Raw genomic sequence first — 13338 nt, 5'->3', positions numbered from 1 at the left:
GGGCGTGGGCGGTGGTTGAAATGTTAGCTAGAGGCGAGGCAGGGCATGGAGATCTGAGGTTTTTACGTGTGTGTGTGTGTGCGCGCGCGCGCGCTGCAAGAGTTTAGAAGAGCATGGCTGAGTGGGCGAGAAAGAAAGAGAATGAGAGAGAGAGAAAAAAGAAATCTGGAGTGGGACAAGACTTAGTGGGTGCCGAAAAGAAAGGGGGCGCCGGCGCATCCTAGCCTCCGAGGCAGCGACAGAGCCCTTGGCGTTGTCCACTTCCAACCCCGCCGTTTCATTCATTAGTTTCTGGCCTAGAGGCCCCGCCCGCTCCCCTGGGCCGAGGGCCCCATTTCCTGAACAGCAATTGGTGGACGGCAACAAAGCCTTAGCAACCGGCTCCTAGTGACCCGCGGGGTGCCTGGTAACTGGGGCTGCTGCGGAGAAAGGAGCCGGGCTGTCCCTTTAAGGGATGGCCGCGGAGTCCTGAAAGTGGAGGGGGCTGAGGGAGGGCGGGGAGGAAGGTCTGGGGGCGGACCCAGGGGGAGGAGGAGGAGGAAGAGTAACTGCTGAAAGGAGGTGGCGAAGGAGGAGCCGGAGCAGCTGCTGCCAGCCCGCGGGCACTGAAGTCCTGCAGGCAGCCGCTCGAGTAGCCACAGGCGCGATCGAGACCAGACGTCTCCTCCTCCATGATCACTTTGGAAGCCGGGGGAAGACTTTGCCCTGCCGTGAGAGCTGGTCTGCGTTTCCCAGGCGCGGCGACGGCGGAGCAGCAGCTGCAGCAGCCGGGTCCAAATAGGAGCGGCCACAGCCAGGGGCGTGTGCGCCCCGCGCGGAGCGGGCTCGGGTTCCCCTCGGAATGTCCCCGGGGCGCCCGGCGCGCTGACCCCGAAGCCGCCTCCGCCTTCGGCGCCTGCTGCCTCCCTCGGCCAGGCTTGGTGTTCGGGACTGTGAGCTTCCTGGCTCCTGGGCAGTGGGGAAGCCCCCGGAGGCGAGTGACCTCAGCTGGCCACGACCCAGCCCTCCCCAGTGCGTATCTCGCTTAAGATGGCAGCGGAGTCAGGGGAACTAATCGGGGCTTGTGAGTTCATGAAAGGTGAGGAGCAGCCGCCCCGCATCTTCCAACGCTCTTTTGCCCCCAACTCTTCACTTCCCGCGCCACTGTCCCCACCTTCTCCTGAGGCTGCCAGTGTCCTGCAGCCGCTGCGCGCGCTCTCGTCCCCTCTCGGGACTCTCCTTTCTCCGAGGACCCCCTGCTTCCGGCTTCTCTTTCTTGTGTCCCTTGCTCCCTCTGCAGTTCCCTCGGATGGCTTCTCGGCCTCGTAATGGGACAGCACCGGCTTCTGCCCGGACTCCGGCACTCAGCAGTTCATGGGGAGCCTGCTCCGGTTGCTCACCGGTCGCCTTTTTTCCACCATCGCAGGCTTCGGTTTTCGGGACACCCCCAACCACACCCCCTAAGTCTCTCTCCGTTCCTCTTTTTCAAATCTCCGAAGCCGCATGGGGGAGGCTCACCTCTTCCCCTTCTCGCAGCTGCTGAGGTCTGGAGATTTGGGAACCAAACTTGCACCTCCAGTTCTGCGGGTACCCCCCTCTCCTGGCTACTCCGCTGGCCTGAAACAAGGGAAATGTGGGTGCTCTGCACCCCCCTGAGTTCCTCGGTCAGGTCTTCCTGTTGCCTAACTGTTGTGCTCTTGAGTCTCTAGCTTTCTGGGAGAGATGAGGTTTCTGCAAGAATTCCACGTGTTGATGGGGTCTTTAAATTGAATCCTTCGTATGTTATCACCCCCCTTCACTTCCACTTCCCTACTTCTCATATGTTTTTTCTGTCTTTTAAACTTGTCTTTCAGATCGGTTATATTTTGCTACTTTAAGGAATAGACCAAAAAGCACAGTAAATACCCACTATTTCTCCATCGATGAGGAGCTGGTCTATGAAAAGTAAGTTTCTGTTTTGTTTTGTTTTTTTCTCTTGGCCATTCAGCTTGTTCTTTGACGAGGAAACACTATGCACTTTTAGTCATTTTCCCCCAGTGATTTGAGTAACAATCCCAATGTTTTAAGGCTCGGGTGCCTGGGGAGAAGTTCAGGGAAAATTGACAGAATTTGAACCTTTCAACACCTCAGTTCTTTTAGACATCTATCTGTTTCAGTTCTTCCAGACATCTATCTGTTTCAGTTCTTCCTACCACCACAACAAACAGCAACTGGAGATTCCTAACACTCCCCAGAGTAGGACCAGGGAGACACACTATCATTGCCAGACTCTGTAATTGGCCTGTGAATCAGTCACTAAGTATTTATGGAGTGGCCATAGGGTACAGGGCAGTGCATGTATTACAGGTGCTTGAGCTTTATAGTTTACAAGGCTTCTGTTCTATCTCAGGATGTTTTTGTTTGTGCAGCTCTTTTTCAGAAAGTGGGACACATTAACTGCAGGGAGCTGTATCAGAGTCACATCTATGACTAACATTTTATCTGACATATTATTGATTCTTTTATTTGGGCACCCCAAACTTTTTGATATTATTTTCTTTGCTTCTGATGAAATGATGTAGCAGTCCTGATTTATTGTCTTTGACTACTTTGCTTCTGTGGGATTAGGATTTGAGAGTGTGAAATAAAATTAGGGAACTGTTTTCTGTAAAAGACCACTAATCTACAGGAAAAAGATATCTTAATACTTTAGGTATAGCAAAACATTAATTGAACAGAGATAAATCTTTATTCAATATAAGTATCAGATAATAAGAAATAAGGCTGAATTGACTTGGTTATGTACTTTTATGAAAAGAGCTGGTGTTTCAGAGGAGTCTAATATATTCTATTTTAAATTTTTAAATTTCCTTTCTTGTTATCTTTACCAAATGTGCAGATAAATGAACATAGTTAAATGAATCATAATTAGCTTCCTTGGACTTGTGTTGTTAGAAAGGTTATTGGCAGTTCTACCTAAGGATGTGTGGGTACTACCAGGTCTTCGAAGAGTAAGTGTTCTGGACCTTCAACAGCATATCTTTTATTTGGGGGAAAACAATCTTTGTCACTTCATCATAGAGGTTCTTGAAATTGAGGTCTGCGACATTTCTCTTAGTGGTGCTGGGAGGAGGATGCTTCTTGAATGGCTGAAGTAAGAGTGGGAATGAAAGAGCCCTTTGCTGCTGCTCATGAATGCCCAGAGTTGCTGAGGCAAAGAAGTCTGAGTCTCTGGTGTCAGATTACAGCTCTGCTTCTAGACAGAATGGAGTTATGTGCGGCTGTGTACCTGGATGATGTCACTGCCAGCAGTGTTTATTGAGTGTTCACTCTGTTGTTGGGAATGTGCATTGTTGTACCTCTGTTTTTGTGATTTTAGGGTTTGGGGGTCTCTCATGAGTCTGAGAGTGGGAATGGTGTATATGTCATTATGTTCAATTCTATAGTTAACTCACATGCCAGAGGTTGTTAATATGTTAATATGTCATTGAATGAGCTCTAGCCATGGAGATCTGAGTCACTTCTCTTGGGATTGGTAGGTGATAGATCTAGCAGAAAATTAAGCCAACTAAACACTGTGCATGATGGCTTTTTGATTTTAGTATTGATAGATGAGGAAAATGTTTAATGTGATTTTCATGTTGGTATTTTGGGATAGGCCTACAAATCACATTCCTCTTATAGTCTACTGTTTTTCTGGTATTTTACAAGGAAAGACTTGCTGGAGAAACCATCCAATTTATATTGTGAGTTTGAATTGACATTTGAAATATGATGAGGACTCCAGCCTGGGCAGAGTGTGTACTTTTCTTAGTTTGAACTTACCCTTCTGTGCCACAGTAATGGCTGTGGCTCTGAAACCTCCAACTCCATCTTTTTTGTTACCCCGACATATTACATGATGCTAGGTGATGTAGAGAATAAAACAATGTTGAATGCACATGTTACCTTCGAAGAGCTCCAAGCCTGTAGGGAAAATAACAGGACTGCAGTTTGAGGTATAGGAAAGTATCTGCCAAAAGAGAAGTACAATCTCTATGCTAGGAGAGGAATTCACAGGGGGGTGGGGGCACATCTGGTGGAGGAGTTCAGCAAAGGCTTCGTGGAAGAGTTAAGATTGGCTTGAAGGATGAACAAGGTCTTATCAGGCAGAGATGTGAGAGGAGGGATCTTAGAAAACAGCAAGTGTGAGGAGGGGAGAGCCTTGGGACGTGTGTTCAGGGAACAGTAAGTCCTCCAGTTTGCCTGGTGTGTATTCAGGGAACATGTAGGGCATGGAGAATGTGAAGTTGAAAGGTTGGCTGGGGACAGAATGAATGTCAGGCTGAGAAACCTGCAGTTTCTTTGGTACACCATGGGACTCTTGAGGGATTTGGGGCAGCCATGGTATGACTTCATCTGTGCTGATTACAAATAATGGGAATCATTTATTGAGCATTTAAATGTATGCCATATACTGTTCTAGGTGCTCGTAACTATTAATTCATTTTGTTTTCACAGCAATTCTATGAGGCAGGCACTATTATCCTTATTGTACAAAAAGGCATAGAGAGGCTGGGTCACTTGCCCAAGGTCACAGAAGTAAAAGTAGCAGAGCTGGAGTTTGAAACCAAGTCATCTAGTTGCAGAGGACATATATCCTTCTCAAAAAATTAATACAGTAGCATCACTTAAGATGGGTTGTTGAGGAGATAAGAGCCTACTTAAAAAAATTCAGAGGGTATCAGGCATGGTGGCCCTCGCCTGTAATCACAGCAATTTGGGAGGCCGAGGCAGGTGGATCACGAGGCCAGAAATTCAAGACCAGCCTGGCCAATGTGGTGAAACCCCGTCTCTACTAAAAATACAAAAATTAGCTGGGCATGGTGGCACATTCCTATAATCCCAGCAACTCCGGAGGCTGATGCAGAAGTGCTTGAACCAGGATCCGGGAGGCGGAGGTTGCAGTGAACTGAGATCACACCACTGCACTCCAGCCTGGGCTACAGAGCAAGATATGTCAAAAAAAAAAAAAAAAAAAAAAAAAAGAAATTCAGGAGGAAGAAACAAGTATCTGGATTAGGATGGTAACAATGGTGATAGACAGAAGGGATCTTAAGCCATGTGACCTGGCAACACAGGAGGGTGGGGTGGAAGGGTGCTGAGGAAAAAGGGGAGTCAAAGAAGTCCTTAAGACGGCTTGGGTTGTGGTGAGCCTGCTGGAGCTCTTAACTGAAATAAGGAAGGAGGGTGGAATAATTGGCTTTGGTGGGAAGATCAGGCATTCCATTTTGGTCAGATCGAATTTAAGAAATTTAAGGGATATTTATATCACTGTTAGATATCACATATATTTGAAGTTCTTAAATTTGGTAATTTTCCCAAAGAGACAATAAAGCTGAGAGAATGATGTGATTTCTGGGAAGATAGAGAAGGCCTCAAGGTCTGTATTTCACAGGTAGGGCCAGGATGAGAGGAGCAAGGGAGGGTGGAAGTATGCAACAAAGAGGTGGACAAACACTGAAAGGGAGAGGAGAAAGGGACAAGGACTGACTCCATCTCGTCAGCTCCACGCTGGGGAAGTATAGAATGAGAGAGACTGCAAAGCCCCTAGAAGGACCTCTAGTAACCTGGGCTCTGTCTGGAGGATGTCCTACGGTGGGAAAGATCTTGACTGTCACATCATAATGTGCATGTCTCTGAGGAGAGGAATATATTTATATTCATTATCACACAGGACTTTGTACTGTGTAATTATTTGCTGAATGTTTAAATTAAATGCTGCTTTTCCAGCTGGGTGTGCTTGTAGTCCCAGCTACTTTTGAGGCTGAGGTGACAGGATTGCTTGAGGCCCACAGTTGAACTGAAAAGCCAGCCTGCCAGCCTGAGCAACATAGTGAGACCCCATCTCTTAAAAAAAAAAAAAAAAAAAAGAAAGAAATGCTGCTTTTCTGGCTAAATTATCACCTTAGAAGCGATTGTTTTTGAATCAGGAAGTAGACTCTTTAAATATTAGGCTGTGGATATTTTGGGCACAGCTGTGTTTTGTGCAGATGTTTCTTTAGTTATGAAGGGAGGACAGCATTCCATGATTGAAATGTCAACCTTCTGAGATGCTGGTGGAGAAAATTTAATGAGGTGGCCTCATGAGGTAGGGCTATTAAGAGTGAACGTTTGAATTATCTGCTTGATTTTTTAAAACAGAACTTATTACTATAAACGCCTGAGCAGATTTAATAAAATGAGGATGATACGAAATCATACTTTGTCCTTGGGTTATGATTTCACAGGTCAGAGTTAAAATCAGAGTACAGGCTAACACACTAGTGGTACAAAAATAACTCCACAAAAAGGGAGCCTTTCAAAGAAGATTTATCTGCATGTGATTAAACTACAAATAACATACAACTCCCTGGAAAGGCTTGTTCTTTGGTATTGGAATTGGGCCCTGTAATCCAAATAGACACTTAGTTTTTCTTTTTCTTTTTCTTTTCTTTTCTTTTTTTTATTGTACTTTAAGTTCTAGGGTACATGTGTATAATGTGCAGGTTTGTTACATATGTATACATGTGCCATGTTGGTGTGCTGTACCCATTAACTCATCATTTATATTAGGTATATCTCCTAATGCTATCCCTTCCCCCTCCCCCAACCCCACAACAGGCCCCGGTGTGTGTGATGTTCCCCTTCCTGTGTCCAAGTGATCTCATTGTTTAATTTCCACCTATGAGTGAGAACATGCGGTGTTTGGTTTTCTGTCCTTGTGATAGTTTGCTGAGAATGATGGTTTCCAGCTTCATCCACGTCCCTACAAAGGACATGAACTCATCCTTTTTTACAGCTGCATAGTATTCCATGGTGTATATGTGCCACATTTTCTTAATCCAGTCTATCATTGATGGACATTGGGGTTGATTCCAAGTCTTTGTGAAGAGTGCCGCAATAAACATATGTGTGCATGTCGACACTTACTTTTAATAACTTGGCTCACTTTTTGTGTGGCTAAAAGGTTAGTGAAATCAAATATATTAATTGTTATGACATCTGTGTGCCCCTCCTAGTGCTGGTCATGGGTGTAGGGTTGGATGTTGATGGCATAGAAAGCTAGTTTGCTGGGAAGGATAGTGTATAGGGTCTTCATTTTCAGCCTGTCCATTGTCATTTCTTCTCTTTTTGAGTTGTGAAGGAAAGGTATTGAAAATGCAGGAAAGAGCTCTTTAGGGAGAAACTCTAGGGACTGAATTTTAAGCAGTTTCTGAAGTGACTTAAAGGATTTCACCAAATGTTTTAGCATGTTAAGAATGAGCAGCCTCTAATGAGAACTAATTAGCTAAATGGAAGATTTAAATAATTTAAAACATTCAATTTTCATTTAAACTTAATTACAGCAGCCTGATATTAATGTATCCAGGAAGTTTTGGATAAATAATTTATAGAAAAATGATTTCTTTTATCTTGTCTATAGCATAGTTTTGAGTTAAAATGTGAACATAGAACATTTTTGAGAGAAGTATGGAAAAACTGCTCTTGCCTAGAAATATTTGTGGGAATGAGTATTTAGGTTAGAGGTAGGTCAGGAGAAACCCTTTTGGTTTTTAAATTTTTATTTCAAATTAAATGTGTAGCAAGTAGGATAATTTAATGGAAGGTTGAATGCCACTATATACACACATACACATATATATGATCTTATAGAGTCTTACGGTCATCATTTAGAACCTCAGTTCTCATTATAAATTATTATGATGTAGACAGAAGAGGAGATTTGGTTGAATCTTGAGACAAATTTCATTGTGGGAATAATAATAATAAAGCCATAGCAGCAACAGCAGCAGTAGCAGCAACAGCAGCAGTAGCAGCAGCAGCAGCAGCAGCAACAGCAACAGCAGCTAACACGTGTAGCCCTGTGCCAGGCAGTGTTCTAAGTGGTTTACACACACACATTAACTCAATTAATCCTCAGAACAAGCCTAGGAGTTAGATACTGTTATTATCACTACTTAACAAAGGAGGAAACAGAGGCCCAGAAAGGGAAGTATATTGCCTAAGGTCACTGAGCTGGTAAGGCAGAGCAGGGATGTAAGCCAGAGGCAGTCTGCCCTGGAGTCCAGGCATTTCCCAGTTGGCCTGAGACTGAGGCCAATGGGGAGGGTGTGGGACACCTTTGCCCCTTCCTGACAGACTTGATCCCTCTAACTTGGGTGGTGACAGCTCTTGGGGGAAATGCGCCACTGACAGTATATGCACAAACTATGACCAGTCCTATCTGGGAATGTGTGATGGTAATTTAAAAAATTTTCTTTATAATTTCACTTTTAGGGGGTGTAATTTTGCCTTTTTTTTTTTTTCTATCAGTGCACTACCAAAAAGAAAGAGAGGAAAGAAATTGAGTTAATTGTAGGACATGTGAAAACGAAAGCAGCCTAGTTTTTATAAGCCTAAGATAACTGCTTTTGTAGACTGTCTGGTGAAGTGTTCTGGCTGCTTACCTGGTATAACTTAACGTGAATTTTTTTTTTTTAATGGTATTCTCCAAAAAAACCCTTAGAAAACTGTTTAGTTTTTAAAAGATGGTAGTTTATAGTTTCTTCCCCCCTTTTTCTTCTCTTCATCCAAACCTTGGAAAAGTACAATTGTTCAGGGCTGCTTTTTTTCACCTTCTTTTTTTTTTTTTGAGTTGGAGTCTCACTCTGTTGCCCAGGCTGGAGTGCAGTGGTGTGATTTCGGCTCACTGCAACCTCCGCCTCCTGGGTTCAACTGATCCTCGTGCCTCAGCCTCCTGAGTAGCTGGGATTACAGGCACGCATGACCACACCCAGCTATTGTTTTTTTTTTTTTTGTATTTTTAGAAGAGATGAGGCTTCACCATGTTGGCCAGGATAGTCTTGATCTCCTGACCTCGTGATCTGCCTGCCTCAGCCTCCCAAAGTGCTGGGATTACAGGCGTGAATCACCGTGCCTAGCCTTTTTCACCTTCTGTTTTGTGCATATGACAGCCAATGTTATGATGTAGTATATGTTAAGAGGAAGTAGATATATTTGTGTACATTCACAGTTAGTTCTTTTTTTTTTTTTGAGACAGGGTCTTGCTCTGTCACCCAGGCTGGAGTGCAGTGGGGCAATCTCGGCTCACTGCAACCTCCACCTCCTGGGTTCAAGCGATTCTCCCACCTCAGCCTCCCAAATAGCTGGGATTATGGGTGCATGCCACCATGCCTCGCTAATTTTTGTATTTTTTGTAGAGACAGGGTTTCACCATGTGGGCCAAGCTGGTCTTGAACTCCTGGCCTTAAGTGATCTGCCTGCCGCGGCCTCCCAAAGTGCTGGGATTACAGGCATGAGCCACCGCGCCTGGCCCACAGTTCTTAATTCTGTAATCCAGGGGAATCAAATTTACCTTCTAGATATTGATTTATTTAAATATCTGCTGTTTTGACCTCTTAGGCATTCGGTGTAGAGTTGATCTCTAATCTTCATAATGATAAATTATTACTCTGTTCCTTCAGTTTGCTTGAGATAAGGCTGTGAAAACATGAAATTTAGCGAAGGTGCTAAGGAGAGTTATCTTAACAGGGCTGCTCGTAATCATGCAGCCTGAGAGAGAGCTCCAAGTGGGCTGCGGGAGATCCCAGTGGGGAGCTGTCAGCCTTCCAAGTTCTTTCTGGCCAGGTCACCACAGGGCGGCTTCATTATTTTGTTTGAAGTAGATTCCTAAGACATCAGATGTTCTCATTTGTAAGTTCATAAACACATTCCCAAGCCAGAAGTAAATGACTTTTACTTAGCCACAGCTCAGTACACCTTTGTGCTTAAAAAAAAAATAAAAACAAAAACAAAAAAACAAGAACAAAAACCTCAAAAACAAAAACACAAAAAAGCCTCACAAAACTCTTGACACATTTTTATGGGAAGTGAAAAGCATAACTTAAAACTTTCCTAAGTGGTTTAAAATTGCTATACAAGAAACTTAGTATTTAGATGGGATAGATTTTGATGCGCTAATGCTTTGGAGATATGTATATGTAAAGAAGGAAGTGGAAACACATACAGTACAGGATAATACATGACCAAAACTGCAAATGTATGTGTTAGGAGTTCAAGAAAGGAAGAGATTATTGCTACCCAGGGTGATAAGCACTGAGCTAGTTTTTGAAGGGTGTGTAATAGCAAAGAGTACATTTTATGATCTCTCTGAAGACCAGTACTACCTGTTTTTGTGCACCATTGTCCCAACACCTAGCACTGTGCCTGGCATAGATATGGGGCTCTAGTAATTTTAGTTGAATGAATGAATGAGTGAGTGAGTGAATGAAGAAGAAAGGAAAGAAAAAGATTTCAGGCAGAGTCTGGAGAAAAGGCACAAGAGGTGTTTGGGAATAGCAAGATTCTGTTAGAGGAGGTGTAATAATATTTGAATGGAGAGGAGTCACAGGTCACAGCAGCAGTCACTTAGTTGGGGACTGGATTGTGGAAAACTGTTTTGATGTCAGTAAGTTGTGCTTGCTTGTAAATGGCAGAGAGTGACCAGGGCTCTACTTTAGGACGAGTGCTGCCATCGCTCGAAGGTGGGGTCAGTTAGGCTATGGCAGAATTGGATTAGGGTTGTAGCAGTGGGGAACAGAAAGGCCAGATGGGGAGAGGCTAGAAAGAATCGATTGACTAGATTTGGGACTGACCAGATGAGGGTAGGGAGGAGGAAGCAAAGGTGAATTCAAAGTTTCTGGCTTGGCTGACTGGGAGAGAGTGACACCTTTAAGTAGGTGAGGTGTGTAAATCAGAAGGAAACTGCCTTTTTGCTATTCTGTTTTGTTTTGAGGATTGGAGATAGGAAGCAAAAAGGGGATCACTATAATGGAGTCTTTGTCTTTTGTGATCTTTAAGCAGAAAATAGACCGTGCCTGTCCTGGATATTTAAAATGTGGGGAGGTAAGTGGCACAACTGATCTCAAGTTCCTTTCTGGCTTTGTGATTTGAGCTGAATTTTTTATACTTAATTGTGAAATTAATTGTGTCTTAGGTTTTTTTTTTTTAATTTTTCAAAGAATATTGCTTTTTTACAATGAAGAAATTCAAACCTACAGTGCTTTAAATTTTTAATTGACATAATTTTGTATATGCAGTTTTAAATGCTAATATTTTTCAATCATACATGAGCATTGTAAACCAATGCCATTTTTCAAAATCACCATAAATGTCTCTATATGAATAATATTTCAGGGAAAGGATATACCATACTGTATTGAACATTTTCCTCTCTTTGATCATTTTGGTTGTTTCCTATGTCTTGTCATTTTAAGTTGTTCCAATTCACATTACTGAGGCAAAGTAGAGCTGTGAATAATTCTTTTTAAAGCTTTAGTTTCAATTTACTTAAAAAAAAGTGGTTTGTTTTAATCAACGAAATACTTCCAGGAGCACCAAAGAATTTTATGTGGATTGAGAGTCATCAAAATTATTGCTCTATTTATTCAAAATATGTAGCATTCCCAGTTCTTGACACTTGAAAATGAAGCAGCATTGTTGCCTGAGGTAAATACCCGGGGTTCTTCATCTCACCGAAGAAGATTAACAATAGGGACAGGTGAGTGGGTTAAGGAGCAGAAAGTTTAATAGGCAGAAGAAAGGAGAGAGGAGAGCAGCTCTCTCTTTCTTGTGAGACACAGGAGTCCAAAAAGGAAAGGTGAGCCTGCAGCTGACTGCAACAGGTTTTATAGTGTGGCTTGGGGAAGCGGTGTCTGATTTACATAGGGCCCGTAGATTGGTTCAACCAGGTGTGACGTTTACGTAGTGGGAGGGGAAGGCTGGTCACCCCACCCCAATGTTACTATGCAAGTAGACTTTCCCCTCCGCCAGTGCCATCTTGTCTGCTGCTCACTGTACGTGTGGCTGGCAAAAAGAGAAGATGGAGCTGCCATTTTGAAAATGCTTAGTCCTAGGTAGTAATATTCCTACTGGCACAACTGCCGACATTCACCCGTGCAAGTTTCCAGCTTGCTTGTTTACGTGGGCAGCTCTATTTTACAGGCTGCTCTTTGGTAGAAGAGAAAATGATTTTACGTCTGCTTTTCATTAAAAGGACAACCTTACCGAGGTCTCCCGTACCCTCACTACCTGCCTAAATAATTTCTTTTTAACTCCTATATCAAAAACATCTGGTAAATGATCACAATTATTTGTTGTTGACACTGAATTCCTTTATAAGAAATACTTTGTGTAAACTATAAATTTGAATAAGCTATCTCCTTTGTTGTTAATTTAATTTTTTGGTCTTAAATATGTTCATATCCCAGTGACAAACTGAAGAATTTGCCGGTTTAGAGTTTTTTTTTTTTTTTTTTTTAATAAAATTTAATTTTCTTTTGGGAACCGGAAAAGGTAGTTTATTTCAAATTTGGTCCCCATGATTGATGTACTTTAATACATTTATTCAGTTTTGTGTGTCTGGAAATGTGGCATTTCAGTGAGACAACTTCTACGGAGAATTGGAAAATTACATTCTGAAATATCAAAGTTTTATACTTTAAATAATTTATGGAAACCTTTCTAAAATGAATATACATTTCTACCTTCTTAAGGAATTTACTGGCCAGGCCCAGTGGCTCAAGCCTGTAATTCCACGCTTTGGGAGGCCAAGGTGGGCAGATCGCTGGAGCAACATGCTGAAACCCTGTCTCTACAAAAAATACAAAAATTAGCCAGGCATGTTCCACATGCCTGTAGTCCCAGCTCCTCTGGAGGCTGAGGTGGGAGGATCACTTGAGCTCAGGAGGTCGAGGCTTCAGTGAACCATGAGCATGCCACTGCACTCAGCCTGGGTGACAGATCAAGACCCTGTCACACACAAAAAATAATTTATTGATCGCAATTTACTTTTTTTCTGTCATACACAGACTTCATCATTATGGATGATCATCATTTTTATTTTTTATTTTTGAGATGGAGTCTCGCTGTGTTTGCCAGGCTGGAGTGCAGTGGCGCAATCTCAGCTCACTGTAACCTCTGCCTCCCAGGTTCAAGTGATTCTCCTGCCTCAGACTCCCTAGTAGTTGGGACTACAGGTGCACGCCACCATGCCCAGCTAATTTTTGTATTTTGTTTTTTTAGTAGAGACAGAGTTTCACCATGTTGGCCAGGAGGGTCTCAATCTCTTGACCTCGTGAACCACCTGCCTCGGCCTCCCAAAGTGCTGGGATTACAGGCATGAGCTGTTGCCCCCGGCCCTGTGATCCTCACCCCAACTTTTAGAGTAATTATTTTCCTTTTGAGAGCCTCAGTCCCTTTATGAAATGTGAGAGTTAGCCTTTTATGTATGGTAGAATCACTCATCATTCTGTTTTCTAACAAAGCTTTGCATGTGCTGTCTGTATAGCTCTCCTGCCTTCAGTACTAGCCTTTGAATAA

General features: G+C 43.2%; 1 protein-coding gene across 3 annotated transcripts in view; it reads left to right on the top strand.

Moving 5' to 3' along the window:
* The first annotated feature begins 580 nt into the window (after positions 1-580).
* CDC14A (cell division cycle 14A) overlaps positions 581-13338 on the top strand; it is a 163590-nt gene continuing 150832 nt past the window's right edge. For 2 of the 3 annotated variants that reach the window (XM_007977818.3, XM_007977816.3), the window contains exons 1-2: positions 581-1078; positions 1833-1923. In XM_007977818.3, coding sequence (XP_007976009.2) covers positions 1030-1078; positions 1833-1923 — 140 coding nt within the window. In that variant the 5' untranslated portion in view covers positions 581-1029. The remainder of the gene's footprint in view (positions 1079-1832; positions 1924-13338) is intronic. The other variant, XM_037998112.2, reaches the window with a different exon arrangement.

This window comes from Chlorocebus sabaeus, chromosome 20 (assembly GCF_047675955.1).
Source record: "Chlorocebus sabaeus isolate Y175 chromosome 20, mChlSab1.0.hap1, whole genome shotgun sequence".
In the NCBI taxonomy this organism is placed as follows: Eukaryota; Metazoa; Chordata; class Mammalia; order Primates; family Cercopithecidae; genus Chlorocebus; species Chlorocebus sabaeus.
The sequence above is the reverse complement of the archived record's forward strand: the minus strand, read 5'-3'. Positions and strand labels throughout refer to the sequence as shown.